The sequence below is a fragment of the Globicephala melas genome, chromosome 8 (assembly GCF_963455315.2).
Source record: "Globicephala melas chromosome 8, mGloMel1.2, whole genome shotgun sequence".
Classification (NCBI taxonomy): domain Eukaryota; kingdom Metazoa; phylum Chordata; class Mammalia; order Artiodactyla; family Delphinidae; genus Globicephala; species Globicephala melas.
In genome coordinates this window covers 36,904,775-36,917,033 of record NC_083321.1, presented here as the reverse complement: position 1 = coordinate 36,917,033, position 12,259 = coordinate 36,904,775, and the positions used below count along the sequence as shown (strand labels likewise).

Genomic DNA, 12,259 nt, shown 5'->3' with positions numbered 1-12,259 from the left:
CTATTAATGCCAATCAGAGAGAGAAAATGATTAAATGTAATTGCATTTTGAGCATCAAAAAATAGATAGATAAATAATGAAGTCAGTGCAAGGCCTTGTCCATGACAGCAAGTAAGCAACCCTGAATAAACGCTCATTTTAAAGAACACCTTTTTGGGACTTGGAGCATAGAAAAAGCCACAGTTTAGTCAAGTGTTTCACAATTTTTGTCAATAGATTTTCATTTGCTCTCATTTTCTGCAAATAATGGAGAAGTGCATGGTGGTGGGAGAAATGCCGTGGTTGTTAAAAGCAGAGGCGAGAAAATACACATGCTTGAGCCGTTGAGATCTCGCCGAGGAGGCAGAGGAAGACATTTTTAATTGGCTGCGTTTCATTCGTGAGTCTGGCAATCTGATGGAGGAGAAGTTTTAAGACAATTGCTAAACCTTAGGGAATTGTCCCAGAATAAAAGGAGATCATCCTCATGTTGTTTATAACACAGAAGCAAACTCCACGTTTTGTTGCCATTTCTGAGTTTTCACGAAATGTGTAATATTGCAAAGCCCATGATACGGACAGAAGGATCAGCTCGTCAACAGTTTTATTAGTTTGATTTTCCTTTGAGAATTTGCTACCATGTTGTCTGTTTCCTCCGGGACCCCCTGTTTTCTTCTCCATTAGCGCTAACTAGAAAGAAGCTTAGCCAACAGATTCTAGGAGACGCCTTCCCTTTGCCCGTGGCTTCCTCCTCCTCCTCACTCTTTCCACAGCTGACACCAAAATTCATTACATCCTCTGCACAATTTTTTTTTTAAACTATCTCTGTTTTTTTGAAAATTTCCCCCTATTTGAAAGAAAAGATCCAGAGACGTAGAAGTTACCACTTAAACTTTTATTTATGGCCTCTCCCACCCCAAGTATCGTAAATAATAAAGCATTTGTTACGGATTAGACTTTTAATAATTTTCTTCCAAAGATCTCTTCTAACTTCAGGTAAAGACTGTGATCACTTCTGAAGAGAAACACTGTCCAACTACCAACAAAAGGATGTTTGGGGAGGGGTTTCCATCTGGGTAGGATACTTGGCAAGTGCTTTAGGCCGATGAGAGACCTGAGAAACGGTGCACTTTTCACTCTTTCTTTTCCACTTGATGTGTAAGGCCCCCAAACCCAATACCTGTAGGGCCAAAATTTTTGGCATAGCAAACTGTGAACGAGAGAGAAGAGGACAGGGGAGAGAAGGGGTTGGTCAGCACCATCATTTCAGTTCCCTCTGTCTGAGCACAGTCCTTTTACCTGGGAGAGGCATCCTTTTGACAAATGTGTTTGTAAGTTAACTTTCAAACACATTGAACTGTATTTATTTTAGATCTGCTAATAAAACGGTTTATACTTCTTTGCACTTCTCTAGGTGTGTTCAGAGACATTTTCTCATTTGAGTCAACATAATCTGGCTGCCGGCTGCCTGCCCAGCCTCATCCCCTCCTGCTTCTGCCTCCGCCTCTGCCTCCCTGCCTGCCCTTCAGATACACACAACTGCTTGCAGTTCCTGGAACGAGCCATGATGGCCTGGCCTTGGTGCCTTTGCACTCACTGCTCCTTGTTCCTGGAATGCCCCCTCCCAAACCCACGTTCACCCTTCAAGGCCCAGAGGAAGCTTCTCTTCTAAGAAGCTTTCTCGACACCCCCAGCCAATCACTTGCCCCTTTTTGCGCCCTGCATTGTGTAGCATCCTCTCCTAGAGCTCGTACCACTTGAGAATGCAATTACTTCTCTATAGGTTGATCTCCCTACTGGCTGTGGCAACATTTTAGAATTTTATAGCCTGTGAATGCTGAGAACCCTCTGTACCCTCTACTGCCAGAAGAAGGCAGCCCCTGTCAGATAGTGCATCAGTTTCCATCCTGTCTCATCCTGGGAGAAGCTGGGCCACCTACAGTCTTGATTAGTAGCGTCCTCCCCCTTGCCTCTCCTCAACTCTTAACACACACATTTGGGGATCCTGAGGCACCGTCATTGAGTGAAAGGGTGGGAGGACCCTGCTGAGAAACAGAAAAGGCCTAGGAGAGGCTCTGAGGGTGAGGACACATTGCCCTGGCCCTAAAGCATCCCTACTTCTTCGTAGCATCAGGAAGGAGCTAAGCCTCTATTGCCTCTCTGCAAGACAAAGGGATGATGGAGGCAGTTAGGGGCAGAGCTGTTAGGACCAGAAGGGAAACCAGCTTGTCAGTTCGCTTTCTGTGATCACGAAGTGATGTGCAACGTCAGAAACAGAAATGTCAGAAAGGAAGGAGGGAGAGAGCAAGGGAGGGAAGGACGGGGGCTGGGAAAGAAGGAAGGGAGGGAGGGAGGAAGGAGATAGATGTGTCTTGATAAATTCAGGAGAGGCAGAACACAGTTCATCCGCGCACTCCGCAACGCTGTCACCCTTATCTGCCAGTCAAATGGACAGAGTGTTCAGGTTTTTGAAAGGAAATGTGATGTTTTTGTCCAGACCTAAGGCCTCTTCCAAGGCCAGTCAGGACACTGCTTCCTCCTTGTCCTCTCTCCCCCCAGGTCCTCAGGAACCACTGGGCATCTGTAAGTATCAGGTCCCCCCAGATGTCCCTATGGAGGGGACCAGAGCTGGGTCAGGCAGGAGGTTACTTTCCCTTAGGTGGCTTTGCTCCCCATCCTGTGAGCTCAAACCTGGCTCAGGCTGAGAAGCCATGCCTCTGGGCAGACACAAGCCTCTAGGCAGGAACACAACTTCCCCTGCCAAGAACCCTCCCTGGGAAAACATCTCAAGAGAGTCTTCTCTGGAACCACTCACCTTTGCAATAAAGTTCCCCATCTTTGTCAGTAACGTTCGTGGACTCCAGACTCTTCCCACAGATAGCACAGCGAAAACAGGTCTTGTGCCAAGGCTGCAGGGCACAGGAGAACAGGCAGGTGGATATTTAATAGGGCAGGCAGGGCATTTATTTCCGTGTTAAGTCCCCTGACCAGCAGCATGTAAAGGCATGCCCTTGTCTTAACAGTTCACCCACCTAATTGGCCCCCGGAATAATTATTCTGGCTACGGGCTTGGCCAGCGACTCTTAGGACCCCTAAAAACGAATAGATCATATGATTTCCATATGTATTCCTTCAGAACAGACTAAATAGAATAGGGCTTCCCATTTCTAGAAGATCCAAAATACTGAAGAGAGGGGAACTTGGACTTGAGGCAGTGGGTAACATATTGAATATAAAATGAAAAAAGAAAAAAGGTGAAGAAATGGGCTATCATCCAGGGAATTCAACTTCATTTTAACTCTTTGTGTATTTGTTTTTAATTGAAGTATAGTTGATATACAATGTTGTAGTAGTTTTGGGTGTACAGCAAAGTGATATATATATATATATATATACTTTTTCAGATTCTTTTTCATTATAGGTTATTATAAGATACTGAATATAGTTCCCTGTGATATACAGTAGGTAGGTCCTTGATGTTTAACGTGTGTATACGTTAACCCCCAACTCCTAATTTATCCACCCCCCCACTTCCCTTTTGGTAACCATAAGTTTGTTTTCTATATCTGTGACTCTATTTCTGTTTTGTAAATAATTTCATTTGTATCATTTTTTTAGATTCCACTATAAGTGATATATGATATTTGTCTTTGTCTGACTTACTTAGTACGATCATCTCTAGGTCCGTCCATGTTGCTGTAAATGGCATTATTTCATTCTTTTGATGGCTGAGTAATATTCCACTGTGTGTGTGTGTGTGTGTGTGTGTGTGTGTGTGTGTGTGTGGTATATATAGCACACACACATTTATATACACCACATTCTTTTTTTAAATTTTTTTTGGCCACACTGTGTGGCATGTGGGATCTTAGTTCCTTGACCAGGGCTTAAACCTGCACCCCCTGCAGTGAAAGCATGGAGTCTTAACCACCGGACTACCAGGGAAGTCCCTATACACCACATTCTTTATCCATTCCTCTGTTGGTGGACATTTAGGTTGCTTCCATGTCTTGGCTATTGTAAATAGTGCTGCTATGAACATTGGGGTGCATGTATCTTTTTGACTTAGAATTTTCATCTTTTCCAGACACATACTCAGGAATGGGATTGCTGGATCATATGGTAACTCTATTTTTAGTTTTTTAAGGAACCTCCATACTGTTCTCCATAGTGGCTGCACCAGTTTACGTTCCTACCAGCAGTGTAGGAGGGATCCATTTTCTCCACACCCTCTCCAGCGTTTATTATTTGTAGCCTTTTTGATACTCTCCCTGTATTTCTGATGGAAGAGAGTTGTGTGACTTGGATCATCCAGAAGACTGTCTGCTTTCTTATCTGCGTGTCTTCTAGGCACAGCCCGGGGTCCTCACCTGTATTTAAATGGCCTGTCCTGGGGTGGAGACTGCGCCTATATTTGGAGTCAGACACTCTCTGTGGGCTTCCTCCCCCTACTTAGTATAAACAGGATTTTTGTCTTTCTTCAGGCTCAGATCCTTTGGTGAACACCTTGGCTTCAGGCCTGAAACTGGAGCTTGTAGACAAGTGTGTGTTACTGTCTCAGACATCAGATGACTTTCCCTATTGCCAGGACATTTGTGAGCGAGGATGCTTCTCACTGCTGTGGGGTGTTTGCTGTGTGCATCAGTGTGATGCCAATATCAGGCTGAGTTATGCAGTGGTGACAGCTCCCAGGGCTGACACTTTTCTGGAAGGACTGTGGACACAGGATAGGGGAGCCTGTGTGCCTTTGTTTCTCCAGAGCTCCTAGCTGGGTGCCTCCCCCTAGTGGGTTAACGCTTATTGCATCGAATTCCATCCACCAGTTCCAGTTTCCTAGGGCACTGCAGGGTGACAGTCACAGCCCAGGAAAGTGGGTAAGGATGGGTGGCTCCTAAGTGGTTCCTGGGAGCTAAGGAGGGTCTGGCCTCCACCCGCCCTCAGTTCCTACTTTCTTCTCTCATTCCTCCCAGCATCCCATCTGACTCATATAGAAGTCCTTACCTTGCCACCTCCCATCACCTTCTCAGCAGCATAGACTGACTTTCTGCATCGAGGGCACTTCTCCGACTCTCCGAACTTCGACGTGAACTTGGAAGGGTTGCTGGTGGTGGCAGAGCGTGCTGGCTTTGGGGACCTGGTGGAAATTGACAAATGAATGAAACCTATAGACTTCCCTTGGCAAACAGTACTAGCTGTGTGACTTTCAGCAAGTTACTTAACTTCTCTGTGCCTTAGATGCCTCATCTGGAAAGTGGGGATAGTCAAAGTACCTTCCTCACAGGTTGTTGAGAAGGTTAAATGAGGCCACATGAGTAAAGCACTTAGAACAGTGCCTCCCTGGCCTGTTGTAAGGGCTGAGGAATGTTAGCCAGAATTCACTTACCTCTTTCCTTTCTGTTGTAAAGCACTTCACAAGTGTTCCACATATGTTAGCTTGTATAATTACCCTTGTCTTGTTGTCATATTGCTGTGATTGTTCGTTTAGGGTTTTCTATACCATCTTGAAACCCACGGGTCTGCTTTCCAAAATGAGTAAAAATATTACAGGGCAAGATGGGATCTTGACAGTTGATACTAAACAAACCATAGTCCAATGAGCTGATGCTTATCACAGTTCAAATTGTCACCCTGCATCCAAAGGTCCCCTGTCCTCTTGAGAGCAAAGTCTAAGAAAGAGGCACAATAATAACCCTGTGATTCCATATCTTTGGGCGTTTCCTTGTACGTTTATCGTTTGAGCCTCACCATAACCCTCTAAAGGAGGCAGGGCTAGCTGGAGGAGAGCATGGGCCAGAGGGGTAAGTGCCCAAGGTTAGCAGCTCATAACTGGTGGAGCTGGGATGAAACCCAGGTCTCCAGACTCTTCCTGGCTGTGCAGCACCACAGGAAAGCCCTAACGTAGAAGAGTGAGCTTTGGGTAATGTGAGACAGAGAATGCAGCTGGTATCATCTTTCTTTTTAAAATAGCATCTCCAGTTGGGCTTGAGTAGTGAGAAAAATTTATATGACTAATCACACATCCCTGCAGTTTTCCAGGCTCTACCATGGGCTACTCTCTTTGGAAGGGACCAGATGACTCTTCAGATGCTCTCACTATTCTCTGGGGGACACTGCCTCAGTTGGGCTGGGCCTTTCTGCCAGTCCCGCCACAGAGCTGAGCCCGGGTACCAGCTGGCCAGGCAGCAGCTGCAGGCCAGTGACTGTCAGTGTATATATTCAGTTTTGGACTGGAGGTCAGCCTGATCATCAAGTAGAGCAGACTGGTAGATGGAGGTGGCACAGTGTGAAATCCTGGCTTCCCTAGGATAATGTTGGGGAAACCTCAACATTGTACTGGCAACAGGCAGCACGGGAGACCTACAGAAAGTTATAATTGTCTACTTCTGAGGCACGGCCCATCCCCACAGAGCCACTCCCCACTGCGATGCACACGTTAGTTATCTTACAACCCAAGGGAAGAAATCTTTCAGTGACAAGCACACAGAGGATGGCCATTGCGTCCCTGCCATATTTATGTGATTTACACAAAAAATGCTCAACGAGGAAGAAAAGAGACTCCATGCAGTTTTGCGAAGGTCAAACAATAGAACATCTGTACATTCTGGGTTTTCTCTTGACATGCAAACCAAGAGCCATGGTGTAAAAGTAATTGCCCTTTTGAAAGGCAGATAATTTAAAGAGAGTCTTCTTCGGAGAGATGACACATTGTTAGAACTTGGTCAGACTGAGTATTCCTATTGTTGGCAAGTCAGCAATAGAGTCCATTCTCCCACTTCCAGAAAACGTTGCCATGGGAACAGAATGAACTGTCCTGATAGCTGGGGCTCTACGGGCTGGGAGAAGCGGGACAGTAACTCACTGTTGGAACTGGAGGCCCAGGTGTTCACCCGTGTCCGTGCTGAGGCAGCCGGCACCTTGCCCATACCCGATCCCCTTGGGGCCGTACTTGCGCCCGTAGCAGACCTTACAGTAGATCTCTGACTCGTGAGCTGCCACTGTGGTGCTGTCCAGAGCCTTCCTGCAGGCCACTGTTGAGGAAAGGATGGTCAGGGGGTTAGCATTGAGATTCCTCCCCGCCTTCCCTGCACCCCCAATACCCTGACTGGGGCCAAGGGACTCAGCACAAGGGCCCCCCCCACCAGCCAAGAACACAACTTTGATTCCTGACCAGAGCATCTGTCCTGAGTCGTAGATTCCAAGGCAGTCCTGTTTCACAGATGAGGAAATTGGAGCACAGAGAAGGGAAGTAATGTTTTCAGTGGTACCCAGCTAGAAAGAGGTGGAGGCCAGGACTGGAACCTGGTGTGTGGTCTTGGACCAGCTAAGAATATTGTCCCTGAATGGGGACAACATGCACTCCTGAGTGTCTCACCACAAATGACATCGGGAAGTGTGAGTGTATTTGTGTGTGCGTGAGTAGGGGGTGAGGGGCTGAGGCAGGGGAGGAACTTATTTTTTTCTTAATCATATCAGAATCAGCATTGAGCAGTTTCTCTACTTAAAATGGATTTTGAAAAGCACTTTGATATTCAAGGAGGTAATTATGGCCGAGACTTCTTTTGATCCACTTTTGGAAGCAGGGGAGGCAATGAAGACCTGCTGTTAGGCTTATATTGGCTCAAGCCCCTTGGTTACTGTATCACCTAATGTAAAGTACCCCCCATACTTTACCCTAGTATAGTTATTATACACATGTTGTGTATATACATTATACATAGTATGTAAGACAATCCCCTATTTTTCCAAAGAGAAGATTAATAGAAAATCTTCTATTAATTAGATTTTTCTATTAATAGAAAAATTTTTGCCAACTTGAATAAATAAACGTTTAAGGATATAAATGAAAGTGTCAAATATCTGCTTGTAACATTTAATTTAATAATATAGATCAACAATATATGGATTTGGAGATGTTACTTTTTTCTAATCTGACACAAATTCAGGAAACAATTGTATCCAAATTATTCCTCTGCATTTTCAACATCAGCATCTCCCTTCTCAACAGTGTCTTTCTGAGGCAGCTGACTCAGTTCTCCAGAGCAGCTCATCCCTACTTCTGTCTGTGTCTTTTAGAGGCAGCCCTGTTTACCTGAGAAGGAGGCTGTCACCTGGAAATTGTATCTCAGCAAGAAGTACCTATTAGCAATAATATTAGGGCAGCATTAAAAAGTATGTAGGATCTCCACAGCCTAATACCTTGCTATGTCGCTTTGTAATGATGATCCTTAAAGATTGTTTAGGGTGCTACTTAGTGCTTGTAATAGTGAGGTCATATATCCACAGGAATAATAATATATGGCCATTCAATTTATTTTCTCCTTTTTAAAAAAGCAGTTCCGTCAAGTGATCTCTATAGGCCATCCAGCTTTGAATGAGGTTGTTTCAGGCTAATATGCCTTTCTCAAGTGGTTATTTATTTTTTTTAAAAAAAAAGTGTTATTGAATACAAGAGTGGGAGAAGAAGATAAGGTTGTAGATGAGGTAGGATTGGCCAGAGGTTGATGGTTATGGGGCTGGGGAAACAGGCGTATGGGAGTTCATTAAATAATTACGTCAATATTGTTTGTAAGAATTTCTATTAAAAAACAGTTTAAATAAATGGAGTAATTGACAGACTGTCCTGTAGCATGAGAGACTTTATAAGACTCTGAAGCCAAGGCAAACCCTTTTTATGAGGAATAATTTTGGGGGGAATTTGCCTTATATTTGAGCATGTAAGGTATATACCTGTCTCTGCCCTTCCTGTAGCTGTCAGTTACTAATCTCCAGAACAACTTGGTTTTCTTTGTTTTTTTTTTTCAGAACAACTTGTTGACTATTCATTTGTGTTCTATACTCTGAGTTCTTTGAGGGCAAAACAGTTTTAATATCCCCAGAATGTAGCACAGAGCCTAGCCCAGAGTTAGTCCTCCGTAAACATTTGTTGAGTGAATGAATGAATGAATGCATGCATGCATGCACGTGTGAATGAAGATCAGTGACTTGTCCACGATTATACAGTGGTAAATTGCAGAGCCATGACTGGCCTCAGGTCCTTTGACTCCTACTCCAGTGCTCATTCCCATCATTCCAGGACTGCCTATACCTTGTCTTGTCCTGGCCAATTCTATAGCCACTCCCTGGCTTCTGACTAGCTTTCACACACACAGGCACAGCAGAGCTGTGCTGTGTAATACCATAGCCACTCACCCGCCACATGATGTTATAATGTGTATATTGGTGACATGTTGAAATTACAATTTTTTGATATATTGGGTTAAATGTTTTAAAATTAATTTCACCTGTTCCTTTTCACATTTTAAAAAATAAGTTTACTAGAAAATTTAAGTTTCCATATGTGGTTTGCATTCTATATCTTTTGGACAGCACTGGTAGGGGGGTTAAGATTAGTATAGAAGTTTGGAGAACACTGGCCAGGAGACAAACTAAGGTAGACTCTGCCTCTCTGAACTCTATTTCCAGCAACTACAGGTTGACCTGTGGACAGACCACTGTTGTGACGATACTACAGAAAATCACGCTCCTCTCCAGGATCCTTCTGTCCACCACTGCAGAAACCTGTACTGTTCAGACCCCCATCCCACCCACAGGTTCTAAGGAGAATATCCAGGGGTTGAAAGGGATGCAGCAGCAAATGCTCACATCGTTCTTCCATGGCTCCGTTAAACAGGGCATCCTCCTGCTGCCTGGGAAAACAAGACACCCCTCGCCATGGAAAGCATCCCCACCGTTGCCTGTACCCACTCAGACATCCAAGTTGATGAAAGGAGAATAAAGGCCTAGAAAACTGGATCTCAGATGAAGAAACCCAGCTTTCTTCTTACATCAACTTGTGTGGCAGGTATAACCATCTCTATTTTACAAATGGGGAAATTGAGGCTCACAATGGTGACTTACCCAAGGTCACACAGTTAAAGTGCATGGTAGAGCCCATACTCAAACCCTAGTCATTTTCACTCCAACTCCAGCGTTCTTTCCAATATTCCTTTCCCCCACTCTTTTTAAAGAGCACTAACTATATTTGGACAAGAGCCAGAGGGTTATGGAATGAACTCTCTTGAGCAGTGACTCTGGATCATTGTGATGATAGTGGTGAACCTGATGAATGTGTATGATGGCTTAAAAAGAATTACGCATCATTAAAACCTAAAACATTAGTAAATCCACACACCCAATCACTCACAGCAGTTTCCCCCTATTGCTTGGTGACAGTTATGTTTGTTGTGGGAGGTAAGGGATAATGGAAACTCCTGCAGCAGAGAAAGTGCTACTATTTCTGGAGGATGAAGTGTCTCCATGCCCTAACAGATGGAGCCCAACCTTTGAAGTTCTGTTTGAAACAGCTTGAGGCAACGTGATGCCTTGCGGCTGCTGGGCTGAAACATGGGGGCGGATGGGTCACGAAGGGTTGGGGAGCGCGCGTCTGCGAAATGTCCAGTAAAGCTAACCCTTAAGCCAGACCTACTGGAGGGGAGCAAAGAAGGCAAGTGGCCAAGACAGAACTGCTCTCCTAAAATAGGATTAAGCTGCTAGGAAACTCTAGAATGCAGTCGTGTTGAAGAGACTGGACTGGGAATCTGAAGGTACAGACTCTGCTCCTGGCTCTGCTGCAGATGCCAGTGACCCAGGCTTAGAGACGAGAAATGACTTGTCCAAAGTCACGTGAGTTGGGTAGAGCCTGACTCCCAGGTGGACCACGGGGTTTTAAATGCCCCCCTAGTTTTGACATTTGTGAAACTGTGTCCAGCAGGGGACAGTAAAGATTCCCCTTGTCAAGTTGATGGTGCCCCAAACGCTTCCCTTTCCGACGCTTCCAGAATTGTCATCTGTTGCCCCCCAGCCTGACACAGGTTCTTTCTTAGGAAAGACCAGTTGCAGCTGGCTTCAGTGACCGCTGGCCTGTGGGGACAGCACATCAAGCCAAGTCCATCCTGGCTGCAGATAAGTGATGGCTTTCTTACTCTGTCAAGTCACACTTTGTAAATGTCGCCACTGGGTCAAGTTTTCACCACTGGGAGCTTGTTCTGACTTTGAGCTTCAGGGAAACGGCCTCTGAGCTGGACAAGTGGTTGGAGAGGGGGTGCTCAGGAGAGCACCATCCCTTCTGTAGGTGGGGCCCCAAAGTGATACTCCTAACAAGTTCCCAGGGGATGCTGATGTTGCTGGTCCCCAGACCATACTCTGAGAACTACTGATACACAGTATCTGTGACTAAGTGTGAACTTCGAAGTGCTGAGGGGCCGTCATGGCGTTCACCCAACTCACTGCAGTGGAAACAGGTCTTGTGGAAACTCCTTCCGTTGCACTGGATTTCTTCCGCATGGTAGACGGTCTTTCCGCAGGCTCCGCATTTCGCTCCTCCGCCCCAGTTTGGCATCTTGAAGACTCTCTGGTCAAGGTCAAGTCTAACAGGACATAAAGCAAATACCCTAAATTTAGGCAACCTCCAGAGTGAGCCATTCCCAATCGACATATACACACTAATATATATAAGATAGGTAACTAATAAGGACCTACTGTATAGCACAGGGAACTCTACTCAGTATGCTGTAATGGCCTAAATGGGAAAAGAATCTAAAAAAGAGTGGATATATGTATATGTATAACTGATTCACTTTGCTGTACAGCAGAAAGTAACACAAAACTGTAAATCAACTATACTCCAATAAAAATTTTTAAAAAAAAGAGTGAACCAATCCCTAGTAGTGCTGTGGTCTGAAGGCCAGGATCCAGCCCCAGTTTGTTGGTGGTTCATTCATTCCTTCAGCAAATGGTTATTGTGTGTAAGTCACTGGATAAGCTCAGACACTCAGAGCAAGCTCTGAGCAAGTTACTTTACCACTTGGGGACTCAGTTTCCTCTTTTGTTAAATTTCAATAGCCCCTGCTCCTGTGTACCTCACAGGGTCCTTAGAAGGAATGGATAAGCTAGTTTTGTGTATCTGAAATTGTATGCAAATATTCAGTATTGTTATTTTCGTCCACCTAAAGTTTTAAAAATTATTCCATCAGAAGTGGGAATAACCTATGAAAATGGTATTCTTATCTAGCTCAGCGCTGCTTGAGTCACCTTGGGTCTTGTTAAGAGGCAGATTCTGGTTTGGTAGATCTGGGGAGAGGCAGGAAATTCTGCACTTCTAAGACTCCAGGCAGGGCTGTTGCTGCTAGGAGGGCACCACCCTTCGGTTAGCAAAGCCTTGGCTCATCTTGCTGATAAAAATACATAATATATAAAAACTCTATTCAGATTTATTTCATCTATCCATTCATTCCTTTTTAAG

At 44.8% G+C, this 12,259-nt stretch overlaps 1 protein-coding gene across 1 annotated transcript; it reads right to left on the bottom strand.

Moving 5' to 3' along the window:
* Positions 1–1,112: 1,112 nt before the first annotated feature.
* Positions 1,113–11,452, bottom strand: CSRP3 (cysteine and glycine rich protein 3). Its single transcript, XM_030864909.2, has 5 exons — positions 11,245–11,452; positions 6,839–7,007; positions 4,981–5,113; positions 2,795–2,888; positions 1,113–1,189 (listed from the first exon to the last, which is right to left on the bottom strand). The coding sequence occupies exons 1-5, from the start codon at positions 11,450–11,452 to the stop codon at positions 1,113–1,115; spliced, it is 681 nt and encodes a 226-aa protein (XP_030720769.2).
* Between the last annotated feature and the right edge of the window lie 807 nt (positions 11,453–12,259).

Bases quoted from the DNA above. Each gene is read 5' to 3' on its own strand.
- CSRP3 (XM_030864909.2), bottom strand. From the start codon at position 11,452: ATGTCGATTGGGAATGGCTCACTCTGGAGGTTGCCTAAATTTAGGGTA. The intron at 7,008-11,244 runs GTGAGTTGGGTG...TTTCCTCAACAG, and splicing joins CAAGACCTGTTTCCACTGCA to TGGCCTGCAGGAAGGCTCTG. The intron at 5,114-6,838 runs GTGAGTTACTGT...AATTTCCACCAG, and splicing joins CTGGGCCTCCAGTTCCAACA to GTCCCCAAAGCCAGCACGCT.